A 15,323-nucleotide genomic window follows, 5' to 3' on the forward strand; every position below is an offset into this window, starting at 1 on the left:
CCCTTCAATGAGTCATTACCCTATTTTCATCAATCAAAATATTCTCTTATTCCAAAAATACCCTTGACCTAAAACTAAAATTTTCTCCCTTAATATCAAATATCAAAATTTATTTATTTCTTCATATCACTTCTCTCTCCTTGTTCTCTCTCATCATATTTTCTCTTTCATCATTTTATCACACAGTTTCTCTCTCCTATCACACTCTCTTTCCTCTTTTTTCTCATTACACTTTCTCTCTCATCGTACTTTCTCTCTCCTCAATGTCTTCCATCACACTCTCTTCCTTCTTTTTTTCATCATACCTTCTCTCTCATCATACTTTCTCTCTCCTCAATCTCTCCCATCACACTCTCTTTTCTCTTTTTTTTCTCATCACACTTTCGCTCTCATCACACTTTCTCTCTCCTCAATCTCTCTTGTCACACTCTCTCCTTTTTTTTTTTTCTCAACACACTTTCTCTCTCATCATACTTTCTCTCTTCTCAATCTCTCCCATCACACTCACTGTTATCTTTTTTCTCATCACACTTTCTCTCTCATCATACTTTCTCTCTCCTCAATCTCTCTCATCACAGACTCTCTCTCCCCTCATTTTTTCTCATTACATTTTCTATCTCTTCATCCTCTCCCATCATAATTTCTCTCACATCATATTTTATCTCTCATCTTCTCTCATCATGCTCTCTTCTATCACACTCTCTTTTCTCATTTTCTCTCATCACACATTCTCTCTCTTCATTCTTTCTCATCACGCTTTCTCTCTCATCATACTTTCTCTCTCATCATATTTTTCTCTCACATTCATCTTTATCTCACATCTAATTTTTTTCTCTTATTTTCCTTTAAGGGTAAAAAAGGAAATATTGATTTATTCCGATAGAAAGTATGCAACTAACCAAACATTGCTTTTAAGAGTGATATCCATGCTCATACTCATTCTCATTCCACAATACAATGATTCTCATTCCGATTCTCATTCCCATGCTCATACAAAACACCCCCTTAAAGGAGTTGGTTGAAGAATAGAAGAGAGCTAAGGGGTGGTGATGAATAGTACAAATTACTTTTTTCATTTTTTTTATAAAACACAAGAGATGGTGTAGCGGAGAAGAAATAAACAAACACAAAACTAACGTTGTTTATTTTTATTTAGTTCATGGTATGGCGACTACTAGTTCAAGGTTTATATTCGTTGAGTATTTTCGTTGAACAATTTACTAATAACACAAAGGTTACAGAGAGATATAAAATTCAAAGTACTATTAAATGAAACAAGTATACTAACAACTTAGAATAGAAGCTTGAGCGTAGTCGTCGGTTTACCTGGGGTTAGCGTCCCGACCATGCACTTTCAGCTGTGCACCTATATTTACCTCCCTCTATATCCATGGGACCGGCTCTAGGGGGCCGTTGATGTGGCGATTCCACATTTGAGCGTAGTCATCGAAGTAGCATTTCAGTATCATAACAACGTTTCAGAGTAGCTCGGAAGCCGTTTGATCCTAAAAGAATGGTGTTGAAGGCGGCTAGTTGAAACTGCTTTTATAGGCTATTCCAGGTGCCTCCACTGAGGTATATCCTATCCACCTTCAACCAACTTATCCAATTTCAAGTGCCTAGACCACTCCCTGCACCTGGATCGTTGACATGGCGACACCTCATCGAAGCTTTATCCTGGTCGAGTCTATCCCGTCCTGTTGGATCGGAAAGACTCTAGATGGGGAGGTGAATTGTGATTGTCGATTTTTCAAAAAGTCAAAAGTACATAGCGGAATAAAGGAAACAAAAACAATGCTATCAAGGCCAAGTTTTACTTGGTTCGGAGTCTGTGACGACTCTTGCTCTAAGGCTTGCGATTGTCGATAACTTTCGTTGGGCAATCACTATCAATTCAAATATTTGAATTACAAAGTTTTAGTACACGAATTGTAAACTAAAAAGTTACCGACAAGAAAAAAGAATGAATTGAGTTCCTTAATCATCAGATGTCGGAGCAGTTTTATAGGATCGTCGGAGTCTTCTCGGAGCAACGCGCAAGAACGAAAGTTGTAGCAGATGATGTGCTAAAGCTACTGGTCGAAGGCCTTTACATAGGTATATTCCGGGCGCTTGGAACCCCTCCAGGCACCTGGACCATTGCTGATGTAGCGATCTCTCATCGAAACTTGATATGTCAAGTCTACACCTCCGAACATCTAGACCCCCTCCAGGCTCCTGGAATGTTGACGTGGTTCGGCCAGTTATCGCACTCCAACTCAGCTTTGGAATGAAATTTCTGATCCGGGAGCCTAGACCAACTCCGAGTGCCCAGACCATCTTCCGACGCCCAGACCATCTCTCGGCGCCTGGACCACTTTTTGTCTCTTTTCTTCTCTGCAATAAAAAGTTAGTCTAAGCATAAAAATCACCCTGCAAACTAGAGTTAGCACAATACAGTAAGATGGTAGTAGTCATTAGATCCTGTCTCCTCGAGACGAGAATCTATTCAAGGTCTTAGTATAGGTTTTCCAAATAGACCTAAGCTGGACCGACACATACAGTTCCTTCAACCAGGAACGCGCTCTCACTGGATCTCTCCTCTAGTTGTTTACCTTTTATTTACTAATTGTAGTTGCTTGACTTGTCTTTGACCCACCAGGTCTTCCCGCCATTTGTCAGGTCCCGTGAACCCAATTGGACTTTGGCCAGTTGTTAGGTCCCGCAAACCCAACCAGACTTCTCGCTAGATATCGGGTCCCATGAATCTATCTAGACTTCACACCAACTATCGGTCCTACGAACCTAACTGGATTTTAGTCTGGTGTCAAGTCCTTCAGACCCGTCAACTCCTGCATACTTGGTAAAGTAATTAGACCACAAATACTCTTAACTCTAATCCACTTAGTCAAACTCGTTAGTGTTGGTGTAGGTTGCACTAATAACTAGTTTTGATGTATGACAAATAGGTTAAAGTTAGATGTAGTATTTGTCTAATGGATTTACCGAGTGTGCAGGAATTGACGGGTCTAAAGGACTGGATATCTGGTAAGAAGTTCAGATAGGTCGACGGGCTGATCGGATATCTGACGGGAAGTCCAGCTAGGTCAACGAGTCAGCCGGATAGCTGGTGTAAAGTCTAGTTAGGTCAACAGGCCTATCAAATAGCTAGTGCGAAGTCCAACTAGGTCAACAAACCGACCGGATATCTGGTGCAAAGACCAGATATGTTGACGGGCCTACCGGATATCTAGCAGGAAGTTTAGTTGGGTCTACAAACCGGACAACAGGCAAACTGATAAGTAAAGGTAGGTCACTAGAAGAGAGTGATCCGGCATGAACATCTCGCCACGATGATGCGGCGATAGAAATCCACCTCGGCACTGATCTAGAAATCTTACCACAATGGCGCGGTTGCATAAATCCTTCCCGGCATAAAGAACAATATAATGATGTTGAGGCCTTCTCCTAGATTTTTTTTTTCGTAGCGCGGTGATTTCTTATGGAGAGTAACAAACATCAAAGGGTTTGCTAGGAGTTGCCCCAGCGAGACCATTCCAATGCCTAAGTTAGTATAGAGTTTTGATAGAGAGATAAAGCGGGCAAATGACAAGAAAATAGAGTAAAGTATATGATTATACAGCATATGAGATGATAGCATGATTGAATCCCCCCTTTTAGAGAGTCTCCTCCCCTTATCTTATAGGAAGAAGTCCAAGAAACTCATGCTTAAAAAGTCATTAAAGGTTATTAAATGTCATTAAAGAGACATTAAAGGATATGCTTGTAACCTCCATGTCCTTTAATGTTAGTAAATGTCACATGCCGAAAATTCGAAAGATCGGCAGCTCAACGACTCGGTGACTTGGCTAGCCAAAAGGTCAATTAGTCTAGAGGTCAGGAAGATCGGCAACTCGGTGGGTCGGCAAATTGGACCGACTCGGAAGGTCAGAGATTGTTGATATGCAACGTGAAGATTATGTTAACCAAGTATTGAAGAGTCTCATATGATCCCTGTATTGACCGAACCTTGACCTTACCACATGGCTTCCCTATTGACTAAGCCAAGGACCCGTCACATGGACCCTTACTTACCTTTGTATCACAAGTATCCTCTTAAGTCTAGTCGAAGGAGGGTATAGACCGACTGACCAGACAAGTATTCTGTTCAACGAACGTCTAGGTCCATGTGGCTGAGTACCTCTAGGTCAGACTCATAACTTATTCATAGTCGGGGGAATAAGTGGTGACTCCATCCCCGATAGAGGAAATGCTCAATCTGTAACTATGTTTGAATCAAGAGAAAATAATAATTGTTGATCTTGTGACTCACAAGCACTTGTGGAGTTGAGAGAGAGAATAAGTCAATCCGTGACTACATCCAAGTTGGGAGATAATAATAAGCTCGATCTCATAACTCCCGAGTACCGATGGAGTCAGAGAGAGAATAAGTCGATCCACAGCTATGTCCAAGTTCGGAGATAATAATAAGCTCAATCTAATGACTCCTGTGTACCAGTGGAGACGAAGAGAGATTAAGTCGATCCGTGACTATGTCAACTCAGAAGTTGACCATGAAGGCCTGAAGCACCTCAATTGGCTTGAGGAGCCTTGGATGCCCAGCAGACCAACTGTTGCAGAAGAGACCTGAGGTGTCTCAGTTGATTAGAGATAACTCAGATGAATAGTGGTTCAAGCGCCTTAAGTCAACTGGAGGCGCCTCCAATGCCACAGAATTGTTTCGGAGCCATTGTGACGAGGATGAGATTTTATCTCAAACCCTGGATGTCATTACAGGCACCTCTAATGCCACATCAGCAATGGTCACTTATAACCAGAATATTATAAATAGCGCCCTAGAGCTAGGAGTTTAATAACACACTTAGAATCAACTTTTATACTTCATTTCTGAGTTTCTAACTGTTGTAAGGGACTTCTTCGCCTCTGACTTTTATCGAAGAAGGTGTTTTCTTTTAGTGCTTTCAATTGCCTTGGTTTAACAATCATGTAGATTGTAACCAAGTAATTCTCGAGTCTCTTTTTTATTTTTATGTTATTTATTTGCTTTTAATCAATGTGTGTCCTTGCTAAGAAAGAAAGCAAGAGAAGGTTCTAACTTATTTTGTAGGTCGTCTATTCCTCCTCCCCTCTATCCAGTCCACACAATATAAGTTCGATCTTATGACTCCCGAGTACTCATAGACTTGAGAGAGAGAATAAGTCAATCTGCAACTATATTAAAGTCGGAAGATAATAATAAACTCAATCTCACGACTCCCGAATATTGGTGGAGTCGGAGAGAAAATAAGTCAATCCACGACTGTGCCCAAGTTGGGAGACAATAATAAGTTCGATCTCACGACTCCTGAGTATCGATAGAGTCGGAGAGAAAATAAGTCGATTCGTGACTATATCCAAGTTGGGAGATAATAATAATCGTTCTCAGGGGAAGCTTGCCGACATATATGACATTGTGCTCGATCCATAACTCCTAGGTATCCGTAGAGTTAGGGAGAGGCTTACCGACATCTTGCTTAGGGGAGGCTTACAGGCATATATGGCATCGTACTTGATCCGTGACTCCCAAGTATTGGCGGATTTAGGGAGAAGCTTACCAACATCTTGCTCAGGGGAGGCTTACAGGAATATATGAGCTCAATTCTAATTATATCTGAGTTATGAAGAGAGTGGGCCTTGAAAAGGACACAGGCGACACAATATGCGCTCAACTCTTTTGAGAAGAGGAGATTTATATTGCAATCGGGAGGATCTCAACCCCGACAATGTCCTAGTCGAAGAGTCTGAGTCCTGAAAACGATATGGGCGATATGATATGCACTCGACCCTTGTGAAAATGAGAGGTTGATATCACAACCAGGAGGATCTCGACCTTGATTATGTCCGAGTTGGCAGAGTTTGATACCTAAAAAGGATGTAGGTGATACGATATGCGTTCGACCCTTATGAAAAGGGAAGGTTGATATCACAATCGGGAGAATTTTGAGTCTGACTATTACTACAAAAAAAACACACATATAGGGGCAGTTTTTTTGACTTTCAAGAGCGATTTTCAACCACTCCTACACTTTTACCAACAGTTTGAAAATCACTCTTCTTGTTGCCGTCCTTATATCCTATAGAAGTGATTTTTGTAACCGTTGATAAAAATTAAAAAACCACTCTTATTATACATTATAGGTACGGTTTGAAACCGATCTTACACGTTGTAGATATAACAACAGTTTCAAACCACTTCTATAACTATAAATATAGGAGCAGTTCAAACCATTCTTAAACTCTTTAAGTGTTAGAATGGTTTTAAACCGCTTCTATATGCCATAGATATAAGAGTGATTTTGAAACACTATTAATGTTAGACATTAATGAGCGATTTTAAATTGCTCTTAAATGTAGGTATAGAAGCACATCAAAATACTATTAAAGTTTGAAATTTAAGAATAGTTCAAACTGCTCTAGAACACATTAGATGTAATAACAATTTCAAACTGCTCCTATACACTATATATAAAAGCAATTTTGGAATACTATTGATGCTAAAAATTTAGGAGTGAGTTCAAACCACTCTTAAATATCATGGGTATAAGAGCACTTCAAACGCGGTTAAAGAGCGCTTTCGAAACGTTATTGATTCTTGAAATTTAATAGCAATTGCAAACCACACCTAAATGACATGAGTATAAGTGCACTTCAAAACATAAAGTAAAATTTAGAAATAATTCAAACCACTCTAGCTCTAAACCCCATTAGATGTATAAACAATTTTCAACTAGAGCCCAATAGGTGTAAAAACAATTTTCAACTCATTAAAGAAGAAAATCTAATTGTATATTCTTCAGAGATCTCTACTCAAATACATTTTACAAACTTGATACAAAAAGTCCAAATGAAAGCCTCCATATGCTATTACAGTAGCTCCTAGAAGATTACTCCTAGAAGTTAGAGTAATAGAAACAGTTACTAGCAGCATTTGACTTAGAATCATCGCTAAAAGTAGCTAATATCAATAATTTTAAGATTGCTTCTAATAATTGTACCATTAAGAGCGATTTACAATAGTGATTTTTTCGAATCGATGCTAAAGCTATGCAACAAGAGTGGTTTTATAATTGTTCTTAAAAGGTCAGGTAATAAAAATGGTTTAGTTTAAACCAATTCAGTTGGTTGATTTTCAAAAGCGGTATTAAAATCACTCCTCACTACAAGAAAAAATCCTAACAACAACGGTTTTTCACCGTTGTCGTAGCCCCTTCGGACTGTTGTTAAATGTCGTGTTGTTAAAAGGGGTGCCCAAATATAACAGTTTTTAACCGTTGTCTTTGGAGGCAAAGACAACAGTTTTACAACGGTGAAAAATCGTTGTCTTTTCATTCAACGACAACAGTTGTTCACCGTTGTCTTTGAGCGTCTACCTTTAATAGAAGAGTCTTCAACAACAGTTTTAAACTATCTATGACAACGATGAAAAACCGTTGTCTTTTTTAGATAAAAAAATAAAAAAAAATTAATTCATAATTTTTCAATATTATAAATCATTCAAAATACTAAATTTCAAAATAAAATTTAATATATAATTTTCTAACATTCAAAAATAATATCTATAACATTCTGAAGAAATTTCATAAGCAACCAACAAAATGATAACACTATTAAAACAAAGGTAGAATAATATAACACGAGATTTTCTACTTAGATGTCGGTAAAGAGGAGGGACTGCAACTCCTAGTGCTCCTTAATTTATTAAAGTCTCTCCATTTTTTTTGGCTTGTCGGCATTCTTCCCAGTACTCTTGAGGACACCTATTCGAATAAAGATATATATTACAAATTAGAAACTAAATTGTACGCGTGAATCTAATTGTACTGCATAAATGTTACATAACCATAAAAACTATTTGATCTAATCATCTAACAGAAGTGCAAAAAGCGTTATTTATGTAACATAAATGGTAACCTCTTGAAACAATATGGTCGCTCTTAAAGTCATGAACACGTTAAGGTTTTCACCAACTATAGTAGGAATGACTGCAGTAATTACCTGAAACAACATAAATATGTTTTTATTTGATTGTATAGTAGGAAGAAAACATTAAGATTTATACTACTGCTACAGTAGGAAATCATATTGCTACTCAGTGTTCAAGCCTATCTATCGCAACCATCAATAAAAACATTAATCAATATAAGGCGCACAAAATTTGATCTCTTGCATCAAGTTGGTAGATTATACCTCAAAGTCTTTATGAATGATTTTGTCCATGTTGCAAAGGGTTAGGATCTTGAATCTGGTTCTCCAAGTCTTGCTGCCTTGTGTCATCTCCATCTTCAACTCCAGCAAGGTTTCTAGCTTCATTCTGCGCGCTGCTGACTCTGATTAAGTTGGACCAAGCGCAAAGTTCTCCTAGCCCTCCATCTTAAATACTCAATGAGTAAAAAGTTCATACTGATTGAAATACCAAACCCAGTAAATGAGGAAAGTAAAATGGAGAACACAGGGCTTACTCCATTTCAATATATCTATGCACATTCATTGGAAGAACAATAACAAATGGTACAACAGAACAATATTTCCCACAAATATAAACAATAAATAGGAGGACGTAAAACAATAAGAGAATCACAAAGAAAGTAAGAATATTGGAGAAATTTAAATCATAATTTTGCAGAACTCCCAAGATAAATCAGAAAATGGAGACTGATCATCAAAGTAATTCGAAAGTCGAGCAATTAGGTTGATACACCAGGTTTGACCATCTTTTTAGCTCTGAAAATTGTAGCCCAAGGAATCCATTTTAACACACGAATTCCGAAGGGATAAACATAAGAATTTGTGGCCAATAATTCACCGAGACAGAGTTCACGGATCGATAGCCGAAGCTAATTTAAATGAAAATTTGAACAAGGAAAAAAGAGGATCGGAAAAGCGTAAATTTGAAAATCTAACCATGAAACTTCTTTCGCTTTGATTCCTCTGAACTCATACGATCGAGACCTTTGCCCCAACCTCCTCGAGCTGCTTCTTGGCCTCTTCTGCCTCCTCCTTTGATGCGCCCTCCTTGAACTTCTTCGGAAGCCCCTAGATCAAGTCCTTGGCCTCCTTGAGGGGAAGGTTCGTCAGCGCCCGGACCACCTTGATGGTGGCGATCCTGGCGTTGCTTGGGACCTCCTCGATGACCACGTCGAACTCGGTCTTTTCCTCTACTGCCGCCTCTCCTCCGGAGGCCGCGTCAGTGGCGGCTCCGGGAGCAACGGCGACAGCGGCGGGCGCGAAGGCAATGGCAGAGACGCCGAGACGGTCCTGGAGGTGGTCGACGAGGCTGCGGGCTTCCTCCAGTGTGAGGTTGGAGATGATGGTGCCGATCTCTTTGATCTTTTGAGAGACCGCAGCAGGCGGGCGGACGAAGGTGGCGCGGCGGCAGCCGCGATGGGGGAATAACTGGGCAGCGAACTTTAGGGCCTTGGAAGGGGATTCGGGCGAGGAGGAGGTGGTGGAAGGGGCGGAGTGGAGCCAACGCTTCAACGACTATGAGGAAGAGGAAAAGGATTACCTGTTGGATGATATCAATGGTGACTTGATTCGGGGAAGCGTAAGCTGCCATCATAGGCATCGTCGAGTAACTCTTGGCTGGTGGTTATGTATGCGGGTAGAAGAGCAGGCGGCGAGGATCAGCATCGGGATGGGAAGGAGGGGAAAGGGGAATCGGCAGTGGTGACCTAGCCTCACGCGAATAAAAAAAACTCTTTGTTCGTGAGTTTTTTTTTCGTGAAGTTAAAAAAACTATTATTTTTTTGGGATTCAACAACATTCAATAGACAACAGTTTAATAAAACTGTTGTATATTATCATGTAAGCAACGCTAAAAGACAACAGTTTTTTAAAACCGTTGTCTTTGACATACATTAGACAACAGTTTTTTAAAAATCGTTGTCTTTGACATACATTAGACAATAATTTTTTAAAAACCGTTGTCATTTAAAAAAAATTATGGTGAATCCGTTGTTAAATAGCAAAAAGACAACAGTTTTTCGAAAAACTGTTGTCTATTAGGTGTGATTAAATTTAAAATTTCTTGTAGTGCCTAAACAATCGCTCCTATACGACTGTTTTTTTGTAGTGTATGTCCGAGTTGAGGTAGTTTGGAACCTAAAAAGGACGTGAACGATATGATATATGCCCGACTCTTATGAGAAGGGAAGGTTGATATCGCAACTGGGAGGATCTCGACTCCAAGTATATCCGAGTCGGGGGAGTCTAGACTTTGAAAAGGACACAAGCGATACAATATACGCTTGACTCTTGTGAGAATGGGAGGTTGATATCGCAGCCAGGAGGATCTCGACCTCGACTATATCCAAGTCGGAAGAGTCTAAGCCCTGAAAAGGATACGAGCAATACAATATACGCTCGACCCTTGTAAGAATGGGAGGTTGATATCGTAGCCAATAGGATCTCGACCTCAACTATATCCTAGTTGGGGGAGTATAGGTCCTGAAAAAGACGCAGACAATACTATATTCATTCAACCCTTGTGAGAAGGGGAGGTTGATATCACAGTCTGGAAGATCTCGACCTTAACTATATCCAAGTTGGAGGAATTTGGGCCTTTCAAGTAAAGCCGCGAGGAAAAACAACAATTCATATTCAAAATATAGAACTAAATGCGCTCGAATCTTGTGTAGTTTCGAGGTGACCCTTCCACTGTCCGGGGGATGATAACTCGATCCTCAACTCCTAAAATACCGGTGGAGTCGGGAAGAATATAATGATATGCTCAATCTCAAGATTCCTGAATGTCCAACCTCTTAATGTAAAGGGGAAATACGCGTGAAAATTGCAAGATCATCCCAAGTTGAGGAAACATAAATATATAATGAGATAAGAGAGAAGTCTTAAAGAAATGTTTGAGTCGGATTTGCTAAAATGCTCCTCTATCATGATCATGGAAAAGTATTGAGCTTGAGTTGGACATATATAGCAGACCCCTTGAGACCAGCTTCTAAGACACTAGAATTATGTGGAGGGTGCGGTATATGTTGGAGAACAACAGAAAATAAATAGAGGCTATCAAATCCATAATTTCACATTGCAAAGAAACCATATAGTCCAAACGATCAACCTGGTGACATGTTACTGATAGAAATATAAATAATTACAGCAATGATAGGTGTGACTTAGCTTATCATTGAAAACTCCTCTAGATTATCATTTTGATCTTGTGAATGAAGCCACCTTAATTACTTTTTAAGTGTGAATGTGAAATGGAGATCACTGGATGACAGCCTTAGGTCAGTAGGAGTAGTATACAGCCTTCGTCCAGGAGAATTAAACGTAAATGGAGTCATGCCCAATAATTGAAGTCGCAGGCTCCTCGCTGAGTTTGATGACCAAAAAAGTCAATGGCTCAAATATTATGAACAAGATGGAGATGAAAATATGAGGTTTGCATAGGGTGCACAGAAGAACATTAAGAAATTCAATAGGAGGAAAATAGATTCTGGATGCTTAGTTTTAGACGAAAAAATTATCTTCCTTTTGAGTAAAAGGAAAACCACGATCTGATTTTTTCCACGTAAGCGACAGAAAATGCAAGCCCAGATACGTTCCGGCTCGGCGAGGCAAGACGAAAATGGAGGCAGCAGAAGAAGACTTTGAAGTTTACTGCTTTGCTTTTTTTGTTGTCCTGTATCAGCTTCATTCGAAGTGGAATCTGATGTCGGCGATGATGTCAGATTAAGAACTTGTCAATTTATACGAGATCTGTACTAGGGTGAGGAGTCAATCCATGATTAACTCGTTTATACCGATCCAAATTGAAAAAAAGATCTATTAGATATAGAACTGTAGAGATGCAAATGAATCAAACGATTCACGAATTATTCGAAGCTCGATTCAGTAAAAAACTCGTTCGAGTTCATTCGTTTATCTTATCGAGCCGAGCTCGGTTTCGAACTTGACAGTTTTATCAAGTCGAGCTTGAGCTTACGGATATTTGGCTTGTGAGCTTACAAACATGTTCGTTTATAGGCTCACGAGCCAAAAAATTGAACCTTAAAACGAGCCTTAAACCGAACAAAAAAAATGAACTCTAAAACAAACAAAAAAAAACGAGCTCTAAAACAAACCTTAAACTGTAAAATGAGCCAAAAAATAAACTGTAAAATGAACAAAAAAAAAAACGAGCTCTAAACGAATCTGAAAACGAACCCGAGCTCGTTTAACGAGTTAGACTCGTTAACTTTGATAATCGAATTAATAACGAACCAAGCTTGAACTGTTCGCGAGTTTGATAATTCTAAAACGAGCCGAACTCGAACCTTGTGATAAAAGCTCGATTCGAGCTTGAATCCGAATATAACTTAAACAAGCTGAGCTCGAGCCTAATACTATTCGGCTCGGTTCGACTCGTTTACATCCCTATAGAACTGGATATAGGATCCTGATATTACATTATCCGATCTAGTAGAAACAGATAATTTTTTATCCTAATAATTGAATCAATTCGATTCATGATTACCTCTACTTATAACAACTACTGTCGATAAATTATTACACATTATAATAACTACTGTGGATACTACACGTTATAACAACTACTGACGATTAATTATTATAATATGTAATGAGTAATATCTATTATCATTTTAAAATATTTTATTTTTTATTATTTTATATTTATATTTTATATTTTATATTTTATTAAATATAAGATCAGATATTCAAATAATTGACAACCTAACAAATATTCAAATAATTGATAACGTTATATATATATATATATATATAATCATCGTCGGATATAAAATCAAATATAGATAGTAATATTATATTATATAACCTAATAGGATAGGATAACTTTTTATCTTAATAATATATTATATCCGATGTATGATCACCCTACTCGACAGAGGTCATGCTTCAACGGAACAGTTTGGTTTAGGTTTGTGGCAAGCCGCCCCATGTGAGAGTGCCCAATCTTTAACATCTTTATCGCCTGCAGAAAGGACAAGAGCTGTATACGCCATCCATGCCATCATCCCTGTTCTCACCTGCAGCTAATCTGAGGCTTAGACAATTCCTGGGTGGAAATAACTGAGAAAGAAAATAAAAAGCAGGAAAGTAGTGCAGATGCAGACTATTTTGGATTCAAGCTAGTGAAGAGCTCTATTGCAAGCAACTAAGCTACCGGCAGCATCTATGGATGCTTTATTGCTTTGATTTATTGCTTTGCCGGCGGCATTTGCTTCGCACGTGCTTTTTCGTTGATAATTATTAAATTATGGCAGAGAAATTTATCTGCGATTATTGATTTTCATCGCCGGCGTCTCCATCTTTCTGTTTGGTGTTGGATCGAACTCGCAGGCCGTCGATGAAGCCTTTGATTTCCTCCAGGACGATCGCCGACTCCTTGATCTCCGGGAAGAAGTAGAAGGCGTGAATGGCCTCCGGGTACTCCACCAGCCGCGCTGCCCTCCCCCTAGCCCGCAGACCCTCGTAGTACCTCATCTGCCAGTCCTGTAGCAGATCGAATCCCCCCACCACCACCATCGCCTCCGGCAGTGCCGCCTCCAGCTTCCCCTCCGCCCTCGGCCCGAATGGGTTCGCCGCCTCGTGGTCCCTGTCCGCCCCCTCCGGCAGGAACGCGCGCCACATCCAGTCCGTCCGTTCCACCGACAACAACGGCGCTTTCGCCAACCGTATCTCCGCCTCCGTCCGCTCCTCCCCGCCGAAGAACGGCTGGATCAGCACCATCCCCGCCAATCGTATTCGCTCCCACGCGCCCGCCGCCCACCGCCGCCCCACGTGGTGCGCGATGTTCGCCCCCGCGGAGTCGCCCGCCAGGAAGCAGCTGGAGAGATCGGCCAGTCCCGCGGCAGCAGCGTCAGCGGTTGCCAAACCATTGCCGTCGAGGAATCGAAGGACGTCCGCCCCGTCCTCGTACGGCGCCGGGTAGCGGTGCTCCGGGGAACGGCGGTAGTTAACGGATAGCACCAGGGCTTGGGTCTTTCGGCAGATCCGGCAGCAGACGGCGTTGTAGATACGGGAGTCAGGGGAGAGAAAGGCGAAGCCGCCGCCATGAAAGAAGACGATGACGGGAAGGGACTCTCCAGAGCTAGGGACGAAGAGGCGGAACCAGAGGTTACGGGAGGAGTCGACGGTGACGTCTGCGGTGCGGACGCCGCGGACGGGGGTGGCGGAGGCCGGAGAGCGGACGTCGAGTAAGGAAAGGAGGGAGCGGTTGAGGGAGCCGTTGGAGCGGCGGCAGAAGTCTGTGACGGCGGAAAGGGCAGCGACGGAGATCCGCGTCTTCCACGGGAGCTTGGGGGAGGCGGCGGCAGGGCGGGGTTTCGCTGGCGAAGGATCGTTTTCCGTCATTTTGGCGCTCGGTTTCCGTCCGTTTGGGAAGGGAAGGGAAGGGAAAACAGGGAAGTGAGTGATGAGTTCACGCACATGCGGTGGAGATCAGGGTGCCTTATCCTGGATAAATGATTATTAATAAAAATTCTATTTAATTTAGATAACGGATAATTTTAAAAGTTAAAATTGATGGTCTTAAAATTAAATAAATAATATATATATATATATAAAATAATAATGTATCTTTATTTATTTATAAAATTATATCATATATTAAAAAATAATACATATATACATTTTTTAACTTATAAAATCATGTCATATACCTAATAAAATAATGTATATATCTTTTCTCAGTTTAAAAAATTATACCGGGTAAACACAGCACGTGAAATAAACATCAAGATCACTTGATCAGCACGTGGTGGAAGGACACATGTAGTTTGCTTTCTTTCTTTTGTCATTACTTAGACTCTGTTTACTTGAGAGAGTGAAAAGTAAAATTAAAGAAAAATTTTCAGGTGAAAAATTTTTTATCATTTACTTCATTAAAATTTTTTAAAAGAAAAATAACGTAATCCATCAGCGGATAATTTTGGAGTCAAAATCGACCACCTTAAAATCGGATGGAAAACAACAGATGGAAAAAAAAATGACGCATATATCCCTTTTACATTCACAAAATTACACCATATATCAAAAAAATGACGCATGTAGCCTTTTTAACTCACAAAATTACACTATGTACCAAAAAAATGACGCATGCATCCTTTTTTATTTATAAAATTACATCACAAGTATTCTCTTTCCTCTATCAAGGTAAATAAGTGTGTAAAGGAAAAGATTTCTTCACCCTTTCTTTTCTCTTCCTTCAATGATAACTTTCTATCGTTGATTCTTTTCTTTTTCTCATCACACTTTATAGTAAACATAACATTAGGATCTGTTTACTTGGAAAGACAGATTCAAAA

At 40.0% G+C, this 15,323-nt stretch overlaps 1 protein-coding gene and 1 pseudogene across 1 annotated transcript; both read right to left on the reverse strand.

Moving 5' to 3' along the window:
* Nucleotides 1–8,675: 8,675 nt before the first annotated feature.
* On the reverse strand, nucleotides 8,676–9,669 carry LOC121972998 (annotated as a pseudogene).
* A 3,430-nt stretch (nucleotides 9,670–13,099) lies between these two features.
* Nucleotides 13,100–14,465, reverse strand: LOC121971984 (probable carboxylesterase 18). Its single transcript, XM_042523545.1, has one exon. It carries the CDS (start codon nucleotides 14,368–14,370, stop codon nucleotides 13,297–13,299), a length of 1,074 nt encoding a protein of 357 aa, XP_042379479.1. The 5' UTR covers nucleotides 14,371–14,465; the 3' UTR covers nucleotides 13,100–13,296.
* Between the last annotated feature and the right edge of the window lie 858 nt (nucleotides 14,466–15,323).

This window comes from Zingiber officinale, chromosome 4A (genome assembly GCF_018446385.1).
Source record: "Zingiber officinale cultivar Zhangliang chromosome 4A, Zo_v1.1, whole genome shotgun sequence".
Taxonomy (NCBI): domain Eukaryota; kingdom Viridiplantae; phylum Streptophyta; class Magnoliopsida; order Zingiberales; family Zingiberaceae; genus Zingiber; species Zingiber officinale.